The sequence below is a fragment of the Oryctolagus cuniculus genome, chromosome 13 (genome assembly GCF_964237555.1).
Source record: "Oryctolagus cuniculus chromosome 13, mOryCun1.1, whole genome shotgun sequence".
NCBI classification, from domain to species: Eukaryota; Metazoa; Chordata; class Mammalia; order Lagomorpha; family Leporidae; genus Oryctolagus; species Oryctolagus cuniculus.
Genome location: NC_091444.1, coordinates 39789976 through 39810224, shown reverse-complemented (window position 1 = coordinate 39810224; position 20249 = coordinate 39789976). Strand labels below are relative to the sequence as shown.

Sequence of the window (20249 nt, the reverse complement as noted above, 5' to 3'; positions counted from 1 at the left end):
TACTAAGTGACATAAGTACTAGAGGATATTTTAAGAAAAATTTAAAATATGGTAAGAATGACATTACTCAGAAGAGAATCAACCACAAATGTATGAAATGCTCTCTTCCCTCATGGTACTATGTACTGCTCTCCACAATTCTTTTATTTTTTTAAACAGCTTTAATACATACTTGTGAGCAGAATCCTCATGGCTTAATATCTTTAAAAAAAAAAAAAAGATTTACTTTGAAAGTCAGAGTTACACAGAGAGAGAAGGGGGGAGGGAGGGAGAGGGAAAGGGAGAGAGAGAGAGAGAGGTAGGTCTTCCATCCACTGGTTCACTCCCCAATTGGCCATAACTGCTGGAGCTACGTCAATCCGAAGCCAGGAACCTCTTCCGGGTTTCCCACGTGGATGCAGGAGCCCAAGGACTTGGGCCATCTTCTACTGCTTTCCCAGGCCATAGTAGAGAGCTGGATCGGAAGTGGAGCAGCCGGGACTCGAACCGGTGTCCATATGGGATGCCAGCACTGCAGGCAGCAGCTTTACCCATTACGCCATAGCGCTGGCCCCTGCCACAACTCTTGAAAACCGATTACATCCTCCCCCACTAAACTGTAAGCCTAAGGAAATGGGTCATGTCTCTGCACAACTTTCTTTCCTTTACTTACTTACAATAATTGTATTAACAATGTTCTTTTCCTTCTAGCTTATCCTTTAATTTTTTGTCATTTTTACTTATTTATCCTTTTGAGAGGCAGAGAGAGAGAAAAATAGAGACAGAGGGCTTCCATACACACTGGTTCACTTCCCAAATGCCCAGAACAGCCACATCTGGGCCAGGTCAAAGCCAAGAGCTGAGAATCAATCCAGGTCTCACACATGGGTGGCAGGGACTCAACCTCTTGAGCCATCACTTGCTGCCTCCCAGGGTGCACATTAGCAGAAAGCTGGGATCAGAATCGGAACTGGAACTAGAACCCAGGCATTCAGATATGGGATGCGTGCACCAAGTCACATTTAAACTACTAAGCCAAATGCCCACCTCTGTAATGGTTTTTGAGGATTTAACTTATTGAGCCATGTTATTAACACTGGATTCACAAAGTAAGAATCATCAAGACTTAGGCTATGATAAACTGAAACTTCACCTCAATTCTAAGAGCATCACAAGCCACTGAAGTGTTTCAGACATGAGGCTGCACTGATCAAACCTGAATTTCAAGAAGCTCTCTCCGACTGTAGCACAGTTACCAGACTGGATTGGGATAACAGATCAGTAAAATAGAGAATTCCAAACAACATATATGTAAAAAATGTTATATAAAATAAAATAGGTAGACACAAGGATCTTAACACAACAGCTCATTGTCAGACTCCAGAAGTTACCAGGGAAGCAAAAGTAATCCTAACATAAAAATATGAAATAATGAACTAACCATGTAGATAATGAGTCCCCAGCAAACATCCCTTCCAAGGCAGCATTAGCCTTCACTTCAGTTCACTTCACGTCTGCCCTGTCAGTCTCTCACTGATAGGCAGCTATTTCAATCCCAAAACAACACAATGCAAATCACCTACAAAGTTTAAGTGTAAACCTTTCAGAGAGGCATGCCTTTATGATGTCACTGAAAATGATGAAAAATATTTCTAACCAATAGCAAAGCCACTGACAAAAGTAAAGATCTGAGAAGGATACTGAGTAAAGGGGGCACGAGGGAACTTCACAGGGTATAAGTATGTTCCGTATCAGATGTGTACACATAATAAAAATTTACCAAGCCGAATGTACACTTGTGATTTGTGCATTCAGCTGTTTGTAAATTATACCTTAAGGGGTCACATAAAGGAAAATGAGTAAAGATGAGCCTTCTTCCTCCAAGAATTACTGGGTCTGGATATGAGACTAGCAATCCTATGGCCTACCCTGCTGCTATGGATTCCTTCTGAGAGGAGTGTGGTGGGGGCAAGAGGCGCGGAGTCACCACATAGACCCTGGGAGTCAGGTGAAAGGGGGCCAGAGGCGAGCAGCCCACAGACTCATTGGGGTACAGCAGCTTAAATAGCCAAGGCAGCCAATCTGGTCAAGGGGTGGTTTATGCCCTAACCAATCACAGCCTGTTGCCAGGCAGGCTCCGTTGCCAGGTGGGTTTCAAAGCCATTCCTGAGTAACTGACACTTGCTTGCCAGTGGCCATCTTGGCATGGCCTTCTCATTCCACACATTTCCCCCTTTTCATTTATTTTCGAGCAACGGGAGGCATGATTCTTGGCCATACCATTGTTGACCCCGTTTCCACGTGGTCTCCGTACGCGGCTGTGCCTGTCTTAGGTTGTCCCCCAGGGGATCTTACCCATCATTGACTAACCAGCGCTCAAAACAGGAGACCACAGGAGTGCTTGCTCAGATGGGGGTAGGAATGAGGAACAATGGTTATCAGGAATGGCATGACTGAACACAGGCTGTGGGCTGTTCCAGTGGCTGACCAGAGCTAGTGGGGCAGGCTCCATTGCCATGTGGTTTCCAAAGCCATCCAATCACAGCCTGTTGCCAGGCAGGCTCTGTTGCCAGGTGGGTTTCGAAGCCATTCCTGAGTAACTGACACTCACTTGCCAGCAGCCATCTTGGCATGGCCTTCTCATTCCACCACACTACCCCACTATCAACATGAGGCAGAGAGCACAATGGCTGAACCACCAGGGGCCTGAGACACCAGTGAGCCACTGACTCAGCTGTGTCTGGAATGTACCCCATCTCTGGACTCCCAACCATATGAGATAAACTGTCTTAATGTTTAAGAACCTTACATCTGGCCGGCGCCACGGCTCAATAGGCTAATCTTCTCTGCCTAGCGGCGCCGGCACACCAGGTTCTAGTCCCGGTTGGGGCGCCAGATTCTGTCCCGGTTGCCCCTCTTCCAGGCCAGCTCTCTGCTGTGGCCCGGGAAGGCAGTGGAGGATGGCCCAAGTGCTTGGGCCCTGCACCCCATGGGAGACCAGGAGAAGCACCTGGCTCCTGCCTTCGGATCAGCACAGTGCGCCAGCCACGGCAGCCATTGGAGGGTGAACCAATGGCAAACGGAAGACCTTTCTCTCTGTCTCTCTCTGCCTGTCCACTCTGCCTGTCAAAAAAAAAAAAAAAAAAAAAAAAAAAAAAAGAACCTTACATCTGTTACTTGCAGCTGCAAGCATGTAAATGATTGCAGAAGACCAACAGAGAATACTAGCCCCTCAAAAGAAAATGATTTGAAAAATCAAAGGAAAGCATCTAGGAAAACTAATAAAGCCCTTGTGACCATTTTGGCAAAAAGGACTTTATCATACAGCAAAAGTCCATAATAACATGAACAATATATAGTTTCATGCTGCCTTCAAATTTTGCCAGAAAAATTATGCAAAAATATTCTTAAAGCAACCCACACTTGATTCATTCTTCTTCTACTCTTAAGAATTTTAGACACAGTCACAACTATAACACAAATGTTTTCATAATTTTGTTGCACTTTTAAAGATTAAATCCAAATAAAACATTCTCTCTCTACCCCTTCTGTGCACTATTATCTCTGAAATGTTCTAGGTCACTTCATTCTACATTCCCTGTTCTTTACCAATTATTTTCAGAAAATAAAGACTCCTTACATGATGAAATCATGACCAAATACTTCACAGACACTAAACTTCAGGGGCTGGCGCTGTGGCATAGCAGGTGAAGCTGCTGCCTGCAGTGCCAACATCCCTCATGAGCACTGGTTCAAGTCCCAGCTGCTCCTCTTCTGATCTAGCTTTCTGTTTATGGCCTGGGAAAGCAGTAGAAGATGGCCAAAGTCGCTGGGTCCCTGAATCTGCATGGGAGACTTGGAAGAAGCTCCTGGCTCCTGGCTTAGGATCAGCCCAGCTCCAGCCATGGCCACCAATTAAGTGAACCAGCAGATGGAAGACCTCTCTCTCTCTCTGTTGTATCTCTGCCTTTCAAATAAATAAATAAATCTTTAAAAATGACACTATATTTCCATCTTCCACTTTCAGATGGCTTCAGTTTAATGAAACTATAAGTGTAATAAAAGAGAATGTAGGTGAATATATATGTGAATTTTAGGTTGGGAACACAGGACACCATAGACAGAAACTATGAAGACTGATGGACTGGCATGAAATTTTAAGACTTCTAAACCAAGACAAACAAAGAAGCACCTGGCTCCAGGCTTCAATTTGGCGAAACTCCAGCCATTGCAGCCATTTGGAGAGTGAACCAAAGGACAGAAGACCTTTCTCTCCATCTCTCCCTCTTACTGTCTGTAACTCTACCTCTCAAATAAATAAATAAATAAATAAAAAGTGACAAATTTGGAGATGGTGCTGTGGTGCATCAGGTAAAGCCGCCACCTACAACGCCAGCATTCCATATGAGCACCAGTTCTAGTCCCGGTTGCTCCACTTCCAATCCAGTTCCCTGTTAACGCGCCTGGGAAAGCATAATATGGCCCAGGGCCTTGGGCACCTGCACCTACATGGGAGACCCAGAAGTTGTTCCTGGCTCCTGGCTTCAGATCGGTCCAGCTCCAGCCACTGCAGCCATCTGGAGAGTGAATCAACAGATGGAAGTGCTCACTCTGTCTCTCCCTCTGTCTGTAACTATGTCTTTTAAATCAATATTCTAATATTTTTAAAAAATGACAAATTTACAAGATACATGTAGATTTTACATTATGGCCCTCAATGAATCACACCCTCTGACAAGTCCTCGTGTAGTCCTCTTCCACACCGACTCTGTGCTTGACCACCTGACAAGCAGGGGCTTCAGAAGTTTTCATACTGGTGCATGCTCTTATGAGAAGGCTGTTAATGTTAAGTGAGAGATCGGGGGAGGAGGCCAAACAGACCCCTCAGATGAACCCAGTCAAGTGAATGAAAACACATGACTTAGTCCAGGAAGGAGCGGAGAAAGAACTGCCCAGCCAATTCACTCGTGTTTTTTTAAAGATTTTATTTATTTATTTATTTGAAAGCCAGAGTTACAGAGAGAGAAGGAGAGGCAGACAACAAGAGAGGTCTTTCATCTGCTGGTTCACTTCCCAGATGGCCACAACAGCCGGAGGTGCACTGATCCGAAGCCAGGAGCCAGGAGCTTCTTCTGGGTCTCCCACGTCAGTGCAGGGGCCCAAGGACTTGGGCCATCTTCTACTGCTTTCCCAGGCCATAGCAGACAGCTGGATCAGAAGTGGAGTAGTCAGGACTTGAACTGGTGCCCATAAGGGATGCTGGCACTGCCGGCGGCGGCTTTACCCGCTACGCCACAACGCTGGCCCCTGGATTCATGTTTTACAAGGTTTTGAGGTGGCTTGTTAACAGGAGTAGATAACTAATTTTATATATACTATAGAATGTGAATATTCCTACTAAGATACTATAAGAAAAATTAAACATTCCATTGGGGAAAAAAGACAGCACATGAACGCATATTTACACAAAAACAGAGGTGTTCCATAAAGAGATGAAAATATGGTTAACCCTACTTGTGATCAAAGAAATACAAATTAAAACAACACTGATATAACACTTTTTCCTATCAGATTGGCAAAGACTAAAAAGGTTGATAATGCTCTGAGTTGGCCAGAAAGTGAGGCAACTGGAACTCTCATCTACTAATGCTAACCTGGAAAAGTGCATCAAAAACCGGTAATTCTTCCTAGTCTGGTAATTTCACTTTACTTATTATTCAAATACTTACTGAACACCTATAGAGACCTGTTCTGAGAAGCAGCAGAGACAAATCACACAGGATCTTAAGAATTTTACACTTATTATTAACTTGGTTTTAGTCCCCAAGAGTGTCACTGAAGTAGGGGTGTCACTTTAGGAGGGGTGTATAAGACATTTGATTTCCACTTTAAGATCATCTGGTCTGTTACATGGAAGAATGGAAATAAAGAAAACTGACCGTGAAGGTGAGATTTAATGGCAGTCTGGACTTGGCAGGTCAGTGAGACAGGCAGAAGCAAATGGAGGCCAGTCTGGCTGGATGCTGAAAGACTAGATATAGAAAAGAAATACTACTCTTTGACTTTATTTCTAAAAATTTATCGTAAACTATAATTAGATATGTGCACAAAGACACGTATCCAAAGATGTTCATTCATAGCAGTGTTTTGTTTGGGGGTTCTGGTCCACTCCCCAAATAGCCACAAAGCCAAGGTTGGGTCTGGCCAGAGGCAAGAACCATGAACCAAGAACTAAAACCAGGTCTCCCAATGTGGGTGGCAGGAACCCAATTACTTGAGCCATTACCACTGCTTCTTAGGTTCTGCATTAGCAGCAAACTTCTAAAAGTATACCCTTTTAAGATTAAGTGGAGCCGGCAACACTGCTCACTTGGCTAATCCTCCGCCTGCGGTGCCGGCACCCCGGGGTTCTAGTCCCAGTTGGGGCGCCGGATTCTGTCCGGGTTGCTCCTCTTCCAGTCCAGCTCTCTGCTGTGGCCCGGGAAGGCAGTGGAGGATGGCCCAGGTCCTTGGGCCCTGCACCTACATGGGAGACCAGGAGGAAGCACCTGGCTCCTGGCTTCAGATCAGCGCAGCGCACTGGCCATAGCAGCCATTTGGGGGGTGAACCAACGGAAAAGGAAGACCTTTCTCTCTCTCTAACTCTGTCAAGAAAAAAAAAAAGTGGATAAGGCCATCTGTACAAAGCAATGACACACTATATAGTCACTAAAAGTATGCAATTTATATTTAGTGATAAGAATTATGTGGAAAAGGGCCGGATACAAAACATACAGTACAATTTCACTTTGATTTTTTACTTAATTTTCATTTTACTTGAAAGACAGAGAAACAAGACACAGAGAGATCTTCCATCTGTTGGCTCATTCCCCAAATGCCCACAACAGCCTGTGCTACATTGAAGTCAGGAGCCAGGAACTCCATCCATGTCTCCCGCGTGGGTGGCAGGGATCCAAGTACTTGAGCCACCACCTAGAGCCACCTCAAGATGTGTTTTAGCAGGAAGCTGGACTGGAAGCAGAGGAGTTGGGACTCAAACCAGGCATTCCAATATGCACTACAGGTATCCCGAGTCAGGCACCAATGTGAGTCTCGACCGCTTCACTTTCACTCCAACTCCTTATTAATATGCTTGGGAAGCAGCGAAAGATGGCCCAGGTGCTTGAGCCTCTGCACTTGCATCAGAGACCAGGATGAAGCTCCTGGCTTCGGATGGCCCAGTACTGGTCACTGTGGCCATTTGGGGAGTGAATCAGCAGATGGAAGATCTCTGTCTCTGTCTCTTCCGCCCCTCCCCCTGTAACTCTGCCTTTCAAATAAATAAATCTTGAAAAAAAAAAATCTGGACTCCCTTGGAATCTGACCTAAGGAGCTAATCATCTTATTTTACTTATATTCTTAGATTCTCTAGAAAATCTCTCCTCTATTAAGAAGGACAGGAGATTGAGGGCCTCTAAAGCACAGTTAAAGGGCATCATCTGATTTCACATCATCGGATGTATATAGCAGGCCACAGTTCATTTTTAAATGTCACTGCAGGCAGGCTTTGGCACAGCAGTCAAGATGCACCTAGGATGTCCCCATCTCATGAGGGTACATGGGTTACAGTTCCTGGCTCTTCTGATTCCAGCTAATGCACACCCTGGAAGGTAGCAGATGATGGCTCAGGTACTTAAGATACTTGCCATCGACATGGGACACCAGGATTGAAGGCCAGGCTCCTGATTTCAATCCGGCTATTTCAGGCATTTCAGAGCTGGCTATTTCAGGCATTCGGGGACTGAACCAATGAAGGGAAACTCTCTGACTACTCTGTCTTGTCTCTATCTCTGTTGCCCAAATTCTAAAAATTTTCTTTTTTTAATTTTAAATGTCATCATTTCTACCTCATTTCCCAAAGACTATACTCTGACATTTGAGACTACTGTAAAGAGACTCAAGAAAATCACCCCCGCGGGGCCGGACCTGTGGCATAGCAGGTAAAGCCACCACCTGTGGCACTGGCTTCCCATATGGGAGGCAATTCGAATACCACCTGCCCCATTTCTGATCCAACTCTCTGCTAATGTACCTAGGAAAGCAGTGGAAGACAGCATGAGTGTTTGGACCCCTGCACTCACGTGAGAGACCAGCAAGAACTTCCAGCTCCTGGCTTCAGACTGGCCCTGCTCAGCAGTTAAGACAATGGAGGAGAAGCCGGTGTTCCATACTGGAGTGCCTGAGTTCAAGTCCTAGCTCTGCTCCTGATCACAGCGCCCTGCAAATGCAGACTCTGGAAGGCAGCAATAACGCTCAAGTAATTGGGTTCTTATCACCCACGTGGAAGACCTGTATTGACTTCAGTCCCACCTTCAACCTGGCCAAGCCCCAGCCATTGCAGTTATTTGGAGAGTAAACCAGAGGATAGGAATTCTCTGGCTCTCCCTGCCTACCTCTCAAATAAATAGATAATTTTTAAAATAATCATCCAGGAGCCATCATAATAGTATAGCAGGTAAAACTGCAGCCTGTGATACTGTCATCCCAGCTGGGTGCCAGTTCATGTCCTGGCTGCTCCACCTCTAATCCAGTTACCTTCTAACGGCCTGGGAAAAGCAACAGAAGATGGCCAACTGTTTGGGCCCCTACCACCTATGTGGAAGACCCGAATGAAGTTCCTGGCTCCTGGTTTCAGCCTGGCCCAGCACTGACTACTAGAGCCACCTGGGGAGTGAAACAGCATATGGAAGATCTCTCTCTGGTTTTACCTCTCTGTAACCCTTTCAAATAAATAAATCTTTTTTTAAAAAATCATCATCATCCAAGGATTGGGTGGGGAGAGGGTTTGAGGTACAGTTTGTATACTATAAAATTCATCACTTTAAAGTGTTAAAATTCAGTGACTTTTTTTTAAGATCTTATTTATTTGAGAGGCAGAGTTACAGACAGAGGGAAAGACCAGGAGAAAGGTCTTCCATCCTCTAGTTCACTCCCCAAATGACTGCAATGGCTAAGACTAGACCAGGCTGAAGCCAGGAGCTTCTTCCAGGTCTCCCATGTGGGTGCAGAGGCCCAGCACCTGGGCCATCCTCCACTGTGTTCCTAGGCTATAAGCAGAGGACTGGATCAGAAGTGGAGCAGCCAGGACTTGAACCGGCACCCATACAGGATGCTGGCATAGCAGGTTGCGGCTTTACCTGCTACGCTACAGTGCTGGCCCCCAGTGACTTCTAATATATTCAAAAAGTTGAAGGGCTGGCACTGCGGCATAGCAGGTAAAGCCCCGCTTGCAGTGCCAGCATCCCTTATGGGTGCCAGTTCAAGTCCTGGCTATTCCACTTCCGATCCAGCTCTCTGCTATGGCCTGGGAAAGCAAAACAAGATGGCCCAAGTCCTTGGGTCTCTGCACCAACGTGGGAGACCCAGAACAAGCTCCTGGCTCCTGGTTTCAGATCGGCGCTGCTCCGGTTGTTGCAGCCAATTAGGGAGTAAACCAGAATATGGAAAACCTCTCTCTCTCTCTCTCTCTGCCTCTCCTCTGTGTAACTCTTTCAAATAAATAAATAAATCTTTAAAAAAAAAAAAAAGGTTGAGGAATCACTGTGATTTCCTCACGCCAGAAATAAAGCCCATATCCATAATAGTAGTCATTTCCCAGTTCTCTCTTGACAACCACTTATCTGCTTTCTGTCTCTATGGATCTGCCTATTCTGGACATTTCATATAAATGGAATAGTGCAATAAATGGCCTTTTTTCTTAATTAACTAATTAATTTGATAGAGAGAACAAGCATACTCCCCACTGACTGGAACCCAATTACCTGAGTTATCATCACTGCCTCCCAGAGTTTGCATCGGCAGGAAGCTGGAGTCAGGAGCCCAAGCGTGGACTTAAACCCAGATAATCTAATATGGGAACTGGGCATCCTAACTGCTAGGCTAAATGCCCATCCCAGTATGTGGCATTTTGTGTGTGGCTTCTTTAGCTTAGGTTTTCTTTTCCTTTTTTTTTTTTTTTTTTTTTTTTAAGATCTGTTTATTTGAAAGTCAGAGTTACACAGAGAGAGGAGGGGGAGGGGGAAGGGGAGGGGAGGGGAGGGGGAGGGAGGTCTTCCATCCGCTGGTTCACTCCCCAATTGGCTACAACAGCCGGAGCTGCACTGATCCAAAGCTAGGAGCCAGGAGCCTCCTCTGGGTCTCCCATGTGGGTAAAAGGGCCCGAGGACTTGGGCCATCTTCCACTGCTATCCCAGGATAGCAGAGAGCTGGATCAGAAGAGGAGCAGTCGGGACTAGAACCAGTGCCCATACGGGATGGGCTAGGGCGTTAACCTGCTGCGCCACAGTGCTGGCCCCTAGCTTAGGTTCTCAAGGTTTATCTGTCAAGTATCAAGTACCAAGTATCAGTACTTTATTCCTTTTTTTTTTTTTTTTTTTAAGATTTCTTTATTTATTTGAAAGGCAGAGTTAGAGAGAGGCAGAGGCAGAGAGAAAGAGAAAGAGAAAAAGTCTGCTGGTTCACTCCCCAGATGGCCGCACCAGCCAGAGCTGTGCTGATCAGAAGCCAGGAGCCAGAAGCTTCCTCCTGGTCCCCAATGTGGGTGGAGGGGTTGAAGCACTTGGGCTATCTTCCATTGCTTTCCCAGGCCATAGCACAGAGCTGGATTGGAAGTGGAGCAGGTGGACGCGAACCAGTGCCCACATGGGATGCCAGCACTGCAGGCAGTGGCTCTACCTGCTACGCCACAGCGTCAGCCCCCTTCATTCCTTTTGATGGCCAAATATTGCAAATACATGTACATCCCACATTTTATTTATCCATTCATCAACTGAGGGACATGTGGGTTGTTCCCACTTTTTGGCTAGTAATAATAATAATGCCACTGAACATTTGCATATATGTTTTTATGTGGAGATGTCTTCATTTCTCATGTATTATAAATAGCAGTGCAATCACTAGGTCATAGGATAACTTTCTGCTGAATTGTTTCCTAAAGCAGCTGCATCATTTTAGACGGCTTGTCACATTCTTAACATAAACTTAAGAGATGTTACACTTTCTTAGAAATAGAGGATTTACTCTTATCAAGCCCATTCTGTGTGCCAAGTTTTATGTCAGGATTTTATCTAACTTTTTCAAAAACTCTATAATGCAGAAATTATTTCCACTTTATAGAATAAATTCAAATCTCAAAAAAAAGTTTGTAACTTATTCAAAATTAGTAAATGTCAAAACTAGAATTTGAAACCAGAGCTGAGTTCAAAGCCTTTACTCTACCCAACACCATGCAAACTCTACATTTAGATATATGTACAGGCCAGCGCTGTGGCTCAGTAGGCTAATCCTCCGCCTTGCGGCGCCGGCACACCGGGTTCTAGTCCCGGTTGCCCCTCTTCCAGGCCAGCTCTCTGCTGTGGCCCGGGAGTGCAGTGGAGGATGGCCAAAGTCCTCGGGCCCTGCACCCCATGGGAAACCAGGATAAGTACCTGGCTCCTGCCATCAGATCGGCGTGGTGCGCCGGCCGCAGCACGCCAGCCGCAGCAGCCATTGGAGGGTGAACCAACAGCAAAGGGAGGACCTTTCTCTCTCTCTCTCTCTCTCTCACTGTCCACTCTGCCTGTCAAAAAATAAATAAATAAAATAGATTATATGTACAGTGCTCCACTAAAATAATTCTTGGGAAAAGTTGCATATAATTAAATTTATTAGAATCATTATAAACCTTTCCAAAGATATTTCCAGAAAAATCTAAGAGGTCTCTTGCATTTACTGGCCCCCAATTTATCTTTCTTCATAAATGATTTCTATATGCACGTACGTACTTAAACAAAACCTGTCTATAATCCTAACCATTACACAGATTACCTTCTTCCATCAGTTAGTATGTGCTGACAAAAACAAAAAGTGTAGACACCTTCTGATACAAAAAGAATTGTGTCCCCAACCCTAAAATTTATATACTGATACCCTGATACTCTAGCTCCCCAATGGCACTATATTTGAAGACAGGGATTTTAAGAGGTAGTCAAGGTTAAATGAGATCATAAGGACGGGGTCCTTGTCCAATAGGACTGATGGCTCTGTAAGAGGAAGTTCAGAGAACTACCCCCAATATCAAGCCACCTAAGAACAGAGCAGAAAGGCCATCTTTTGCAAGCCAGGGAAGGGAGATGCTACCAGAACCCAACCACATCTGAGAGTTTAGCCTCCAAAGCTGTAAAAAAAAAGAAATTCTGTTGTCTAAACCTCAAATCTATGGTATTTCTGTTATGGCAACAGCCCAGGCTAACTATCTTCTTTCATGAACATCCTGAACTACCCAATTATTGGTGTTTCAAGCCCTGATAAGAACCAAAACAAAGCAGGCATTAAATAGAATGGAAATAAGCTAAACCAAAACAGATGTATAAGCTTGCTGCTTAAAATATATTATGAGTTCTCTGGTCAAAGAGACTAAAAACACAGAATAATGGTCCTTCTATTAACTCAGGATTGAGTGACAACATCAAAGAAACATGGTTTCCTCCCGAAAGTGCTTCAGAGTTAGACAAACCTAAGTTGACTCTCTGGCACTTCTGAGCTTTGTGCAGGAGTAAGGAGCATATTCTACAGCTATTCCTGTGGTCAGGACACTGTGGTCAGGGTCTGTTTCATCAAATAATTTGCTAGCACTTAGTATCTGCCAAACACTATATTACACTCCACAGCACCCAGTACAGTTCCAGAACAATCTATGTGCTCCAAAAATGGTGATTGTTATTGTCAATAAATACATTCTACAAAAGAAAAAAAAAAGCACCACAGCTATGTGAAATACTTCTGTGGGTACTATGTGCCAAGCAAGCACCACGCTGCTACAATAAATATAAAAACGCAGTCCCTGCCATTAAAGAGCTTACAATGAAAGGGACAAACAGATCCAGATCACTGTCAAACAGGGCAATACATGTAATGGGAAAAAAGCAGAGTGCACAGAACAGCTACTGGAGGTAGATCAGTCAGGTGCTACTTCCAGAAAGTCTTACAAGGAATCCCTGTCCAGTTTCTATGTAAGAAAATCTATAAGCCCTTATTTGGAATAGCACCCACTGAAGTGCAGCCTCAATTCAGATTCTCTCTTTAACTTTTACTTCCACTCAATTCCACCCAACAATTTCAAAGGAGGAGGAAAAAAAGAGGAAAAGATAACTTTAAGTAAAAGTATCCTCTTACTCCTCAACAATCATATAAAAATTGAAATCACATTTTTCCAAATCCTTATTACACTCATGATAAAGACTGGGTTTTTACAAGTTACACAATCACCCCTGTTTTAAGCTGTGTGTAGGATAAATTATCAAAACCATTAATCCAATATGCAATTTCTTCTATACCAGCCAAATGGTTCCTGCCTACTTATTTTGCTTATTTCCACCGGGCTAACAAGGTATCCAAAACTTTGTATACTGTATAAAGTTTATTCTCATCCAAGATTTGTTCACTTAATAAATATCTACAATACCACCATTCAAAAAGATGAAAATTTGGCTCCTGCTCCTAAAATAAACCGCGGTGGGAAAGTCACATCCATCAGCTCCAAGCACAAATGAAGACCCATGAGAACAGAGACTACTATTTGTATCCTTTCATGGGTATCTCACTTGACACTTACCAATCTTGTGAAATAATAGAATTATCTCCAGTTTTACAGTGTGTTCAATTAACAAATCAACAAATTAAATCTGGGTCTTCTGACCCTTGATTGCAATGTATATTAAACTTGTCATTACCACAAAATGAAGGTAACAGAATCACAAGAAGTACTTCAAAGTCACCAAACATTAACACAGGAAGAAAACTTAACAGTTATCCTAATAAGGTTGCAGTAGCTCATAGGTAGTTATAAACAAACACATTCCAGGAACCACTCCCCAGTGCCATGTCCCAACCACTTAACACTAATGAATCACAGCACCCTTCCCCACACCAAGCCCAGGAATACATCAGCCTCCTTATCACCATGGCAACCACCAACTGAAGTAACCAAATTGTAACCTATTCGACATCCTTGAACTAAGGTCCACAGGTGAAACAAGCTGCACAAAAGTTTTAACCAACTAGTCTTAAAAAGAGAACCAGGCCTGAAAACAAGAGTAATATATGTTTACAAGAATATAAAGCACCTTCTCTTCTATTATCATTTGATATTCACTATCCAGTAATGCCAGGGGCCAGTGTCATGACGAAGCAAGTTCAGCCACTGCCTGTTATGCCAGCATTCCACATGAGCATCAGTTCAATTACTGGCTGCTCCACTTCCAATTCAGGCCCCTGCCGATACGCCAGGGAAAGCAGCAGAAGATGGCCCAATTGCTTGCCCCCACCACCCATATGGGAGACCCGGATGGAGTTACTAGCGTCTGGCTTCAGCAAGGGCCACTGCAGCCATTTAGGAAGTGACCAGCAGATGGAAGATTTTTCTCTCTCTCCAACTGTACCTTTCAAGTAGATAAATCTTTAAAAAATTATATTTTACATATGTTCCAAAAAGTCATCAGGAGCCAATGTTGTAATGCAGAGGGTGAAGCTGAAACCAGCAGCCCATATCAGCGCACAGGTTCAAGTCCCAGGTGCTCCACTTCTGATGCAACCCCTGCTAATCTGCCTGGGAAAAGCAGCAGAAGATGGCCCACCTCCTTTGGACTCTACCATCCAGGTAGGGTTCTTGGATCCTGCCTTTGGCCTGGCCCAGCCCTGGCCATTACAGCCATTTACCAAGTGAACTAATGAATGAAAGATTGTTCTCTTTGTCTCTCCCTTTCTCTGTGTCACTCTTTGAAATAAAATAAAAATTTATAAAAATTATTCTTTTTAAATAACCAACCTGGGCCGGCGCTGCGGCTCAATAGGCTAATCCTCTGCCTTGCGGCGCAGGCACACCGGGTTCTAGTCCCGGTCGGGGCGCCAGATTCTGTCCCGGTTGCCCCTCTTCCAGGCCAGCTCTCTGCTGTGGCCCGGGAGTGCAATGGAGGATGGCCCAAGTGCTTGGGCCCTGCACCCCATGGGAGACCAGGAGAAGCACCTGGCTCCTGCCTTCGGATCAGCGCAGTGCGCCGGCAGCGGCGCACCAGCCGCGGCAGCCATTGGAGGGTGAACCAACGGCAAAGGAAGACCTTTCTCTCTCTCTCTCTCTCTCTCACTGTCCACTCTGCCTGTTAAAAAAAAAATAAAATAAAATAACCAACCTGGTTGAGTCCTAGCTACCCCACTTCCGATCCAGCTTCCTGCTAATGGGCCTGAGAAGCAGCAGGTGATGCTCAAAGACCTGAGTCACTGCCAACTCATGCAGGAGAGCCAATGGAGTCTCTGGCATCTGACTTTGTCCTGGCCAAGCCTCAGCTGCTGTGGGCATTTGGGGAGAGAACCAGTGGATACAAGGTCACTTTTTCTCCCTCCATCTGTCTTTCAAATAAATAAATAAAAATGAGGTGCTAGTGTTTGGCACAGCATTAAGACCTAGCTTAGGACTCCTGCATCCCATATCAAAAGTGCCTGGACTGGAGTCTCTGCTCTGCTCTTGATTCCAGCTTCCTGCCAATGTGCACTCGAACCCTGGGAGGCAGCAGGTGACAGCTCAAGACCTGACTGAGTACCTGGCTCAGCACTGGCTACTGTGGGCACTTGAGGAATGAACCAGCAGATGGGAGCTACATCCATCCATCCAACAACCATCCATCCGTTTCTTTCTCTCTCCACCCCCCTCAATAAATAAATAAATGTTTTTTAAATCCATTACTGAAATAATGATTAGATTGAGGTCAACTATGTAGTAAGTGGCTTGGACAAATCCTCACAACTCTTATATGAGACTTTTGATATGAAAAAGTCAGCGTAGCTAGTGGAAATTTGGACTATCTAACATGGACTCAAGAATGTCAACCTAATCTCTTCTTAGCCACTAGCATAAAACTAATATCTTAGACAAGTTCTTCTAAGAAAAAAAAATCTTTAAATAAATTACTAACCAACTTATTTTAAAATTGCAATCATTTGAGGCACAGCAGAGTAAGCCATCACTTGGGACACCCTCATCCCATCACAGAGTACCTGGATCAAGTCTTAACTCTGCTATGCTGCCAGCTTCCTGATAATACACCTAGGAAGCAGTGGATGATGGCCCAAGAACTTCAGGTTTTTGCTACCCACGTGGGAAACCCAGAGGGAGTTCCTAGCTCCTAGGTTCATCCTGTCCTAGCTCCAGCCACTGAGGGTTATTTGGGGAGTGAACCAGCAGATGGTTCAGACAGCTAGATCTGTGTGTCTTTCTCTCCCTCTTTGTCACTCTGCCTTTCAAATAAACAAATCTTTTTTTTTTTTTTACAAGGCACGTACTTCAAAAAACTCATGGAAAATTAAAAGTTTCCACAAACATTCTGAAGTACTCTCCTACATGCATATGCATATAAAAACAAATTTCAATCACAAAGCCATATAACACTTTTGAAACATTACATAAATGAAAAACAGAATAAAACCAAAAAGTCAGGAGACCCCAAAGGACTAGATTTTTTAGTCTTTACCCTTCCACTGGCCCATATACTTTTTTCTTTCTCTAAGAAAAATATTACTAAGTAAGCCTATATACACACAGCCCTTTAAATGTATAGAATGACTTACAACTATTTCAGGAATATAAAGTATTATTCTGTTCTCTCCTGTATACAATTACATCATCATAAGCATGCTATTCCTAAAACTAAAATCATTTGAGAGATATTGTCACAAATTCTTACAATGCAACCATCATTTTTTCTCCTCAGAATTCTCACCAACTTAATTTGGAAATTCCTGCCCAGGCACCATTTCTGGATGCCCTTCCAAAGGTCAAAACTACCCCTGAATATAACTAAAGACGACTCAATTTAAAAGGTTTACTCTGATGTCCCACAGTACTTGAAAGCATCATAAAGACTGAGCAAATACTAATATTTGAAAAGCCCTCTCTTAAGCACCAAAATATCTCAAAAAGTTTGCAACCAGAACAGGAACCTTTCACCTCCAGACCAGACCATTCTACTTTTTATAAGTATCTGAACAAATGCACATATCTGAGTTGTACAAACCACCTACCAAATCCAGTGCCTTCCAGAGTGACAAGCTGATCCTCTTTTCTGCTCTTAAATTATTCAAAATCAGCCTACAAAGAATTACTGTAGACTGCTTAAACAAACTTTTCAGCCCTGTGTACCATGTTCTATATTTATGCTACTGAAAACAGTGTGATTCCTCCCTCTCTACTGCTAATAAGGAATACTGCAAAAAAAAAAGAGAACTTTAAAAACACAAGTTATATTTTATTAGAAAAAGAACCTTTAAGTGAAGACATAATTTAGACAGATAGTGATTAAACTTTATTGAATATTCGGAACTTTAACTTATCTTTTTTAGCTCACAATCGGAATCAAATAACTTTATAACCATTCTTATTTTCAAATTAACCTGTTTTACCATTCTCAATGTTAAAAGAAATTTACCTAAAACTTAAAAAACCTGGCAACCTTCAGGTCTGCAAGACCCCTATAGCATTAAATCCCTAAAGCAGAAATTAACAAGAGTCGCTATTACAAGATATAACATGTATTTTATTACAGTTCCTGAGTTTCCAAAGACATCAGTAATTTGATTAAAAAAAAGTGCTTAAACATAACGGCTGAAGTTTTTTCAAGCCATATTTTATACAGATTAATTGTGGTTTTCTGCTTTATATGTCATAATTACTTTTTAAACTGACCCATCACATTTGCAAATAACGTGTGAAATAACCAAGGAAAAGGGGTCAGTCACTTAGAGACACAGCATTAAACACATTTTTAAGGCCATCGAAATAAAGGTCTGTAACTTGCAGTCAGAGAAAAAAATAACTCAAGTTCACAGTAAGCTTAAGTGAAAACACAGCTATATCACATAAAATATATGAAAAAGCAAAATGGAAACATGTTCGAACAACCTTGATAGAAAAAAAATAAAGTTTAAAGTGGAAAGTACTTCAATTGAGAAAAAAATTCCAATGACATGACATTTTCTTGCCAAAGCAAAGGAATTTTGCAGATTATATCATTCAAATCCCATTGTAAAGGTCTTGGCAACGGTTGGCCATTAATCTTTAACACAAAGGAGATTCAAATCCAAATGAACTGTAAGACTATCTCATCCAGGACAGAGAAATAAGAATAATTTACTTTATCCACAATTGTTTAACCTAAAAGGAAGGCCCTTAAGGATGATAACGCAGAATGGGATCAGCCTCGAGTCTACCAAGTCCCATCTCTCACGAAGTCTTGCACCAACCCGAAAGGAGAAGGTTATGGACACAAAACAAGCCGAGGGGGAAAAACCTCCAATGAATGACACACCACATCGTGGTCTGTTCTCCTACTCAACTGGAGAAACGAAAAGAAAAATATCACACTATGTGTTTCACTGTGTCAATTTTTAAAAAATATTTTACCATCGTACCTTCGATTCTTTCCTTTGCGACTAAGAAAATTTTTTCTCTTGTTTTATTGATTACAGAGGAAAGGGGAAAGCAGCTGCTGCAATGCAACACAGGCAACCGAAGGAAGGCTTTTCCAAACAAATCCCTCCCCTGCCCCCAATCACACACCCCAAACAACTTACTTATCCCAGCATTTTACGCCCCCCCATCTAACAAATTCTTTCCCTTCCCCCACCACAGTGAAATTTCACCTTTCACAGGTCCTTCATCCACCCCTCCCAGGACACTTTATTACCCGCAGAAATTCCAGAGCTTTCAAACTTTTCTTCCTTTTTTAATTTTACTGGAGAGTTTTGTACCAAAAGTGCATGAAATTTTTACATATCTACGTAAAAATACCTGTTTCCCAGCAACAAGCACGCTTCTCGAACCCCTCCCCATCTCCCGGGTTTTGCTTGCAAAGACTGGGGGGGAAGGAGCCGGGAGCAAATTAAATTTAGGAGGGGAAATCCGGGGTTAAAAAGGAGCATTTGAGGAAAAATGGGAGAACGGCGGAGCGAGACCGAGCCCCCCCCAAAGCAAGAGTGCTGGGCAAGGTTAGAAGAAAGAAAGAGAAATTAGAAGGAACAAAAGGGAGCGGGGGAGAGACCAGAGACCGGGAGATGCGCCGGCCGGGAGCTGGAAGGCGGGGTCCCAGGAAAGCGGGGGTCGCGGTGCCCGCGGCACAATGGCCGGCCCAGCCCCCGCCCCGCGCTCCTCACCTCATGGTGCCGGCGGCGCCGAGGCTTCCCCAGCAGCCGGGAGACGCGGGAGGCGCGAGCTGAGGGGGTTTCTGCTCCAGGGGCGGGGACGCAGCTCCGAGCCGCGAGACAAGTGTCCGGCTCCTCCTTCGGCGGCCGGGGGGCTACACCATCTCCTCGCACAAAGCCGAGGCGCCGGCCCGAAGTCTGAGAGAAGAGGGCAGGAGAAAGGCTGGGGAGGGGGCGGAGAGGCCGAGGCGCGGAGCGGGTCCCCCGGCGGCGGCCGCCGCCTCCCACCGCCTCCTCCTCGTCTTCGTCCTCCTCCTCCTCCCGGAGCTTCCTCGGACGCCCGCGGAGGGGTGCCCGCCGGGGCCGCGCACCCGGCCGCCGCTCCACAGGCCCGCGCCGCCGCGCCCGCCGCCGAGGCCGTGTGCAACCGGCAGCTGCTGCAGCCGCGGGAGGAGAGCCGGGAGCGCCGCGCGGGGCCCGGGAGGAGGCGGGGCGCGCGGCGGAGGAACACGCAGGCGCCGCCCTCCTCCCCTCCTTCCCCGGGGGCGAGGGGGCGGCGCGGGGGGAGGGGCGGCGGGGGGCCGGGCGCACCCCCCGAGCCGGCGGCCGGGCTCCCGCCGGACTGCGGAGAGCCGGGCGGGGCGGGCGCGGGCTCGGCGACGGCGGCGGAACCCAGGCTCTTTGTGCTTCCCTACCCCGCCCCCTGCAGCCCCCGGAGCTGCGGGCAGCCCCCCTCCGCGCCCGCTCGCTCGCTCGCCGTCGGCGGGGGTTCCTCGCCCGGGGCTGTCCTTGGCCGTCGGCCCCCCTGCCGGTCGCCTCACTCTCCCTTAAGGCTGAGGGAGCCCCGGGGCCTCGCGCCTGGCCGCGGTGCGGGACCGGAGGCGCCGGGACCAACCGGGCGCCGCTCCCGCGGGCACCGGCGTGGGAAGCCGGGATGCGTGACTGGCCCAGGGCTTGTCCTCAGCTCGCCCTGTTGCGCTCTCAGGACAGGGACGAGGGGCTGGGTGGCCCTCGCGGCCGCCAGGGATGCCTCGGGGGCTCGGGCTGGGGGAGTGGCAAGGGGATGT

The 20249-nt window shown here is 45.4% G+C and overlaps 1 protein-coding gene across 17 annotated transcripts in view; it reads right to left on the bottom strand.

The window, feature by feature from the left end:
- Positions 1-19830, bottom strand: part of ENAH (ENAH actin regulator) — a 172800-nt gene extending 152970 nt beyond the window's left edge. For 2 of the 17 annotated variants that reach the window (XM_070055420.1, XM_070055422.1), the window contains exon 1: positions 19195-19830. In XM_070055420.1, the coding sequence (XP_069911521.1) occupies positions 19195-19199 (5 nt within the window). In that variant the 5' untranslated portion in view covers positions 19200-19830. Of the gene's footprint in view, positions 1-1420; positions 1860-1907; positions 2270-19194 lie in introns of those variants that run through there. The other 15 variants (XM_070055412.1, XM_070055418.1, XM_070055404.1 and 12 more) reach the window with 12 other exon arrangements.
- Positions 19831-20249: the final 419 nt, after the last annotated feature.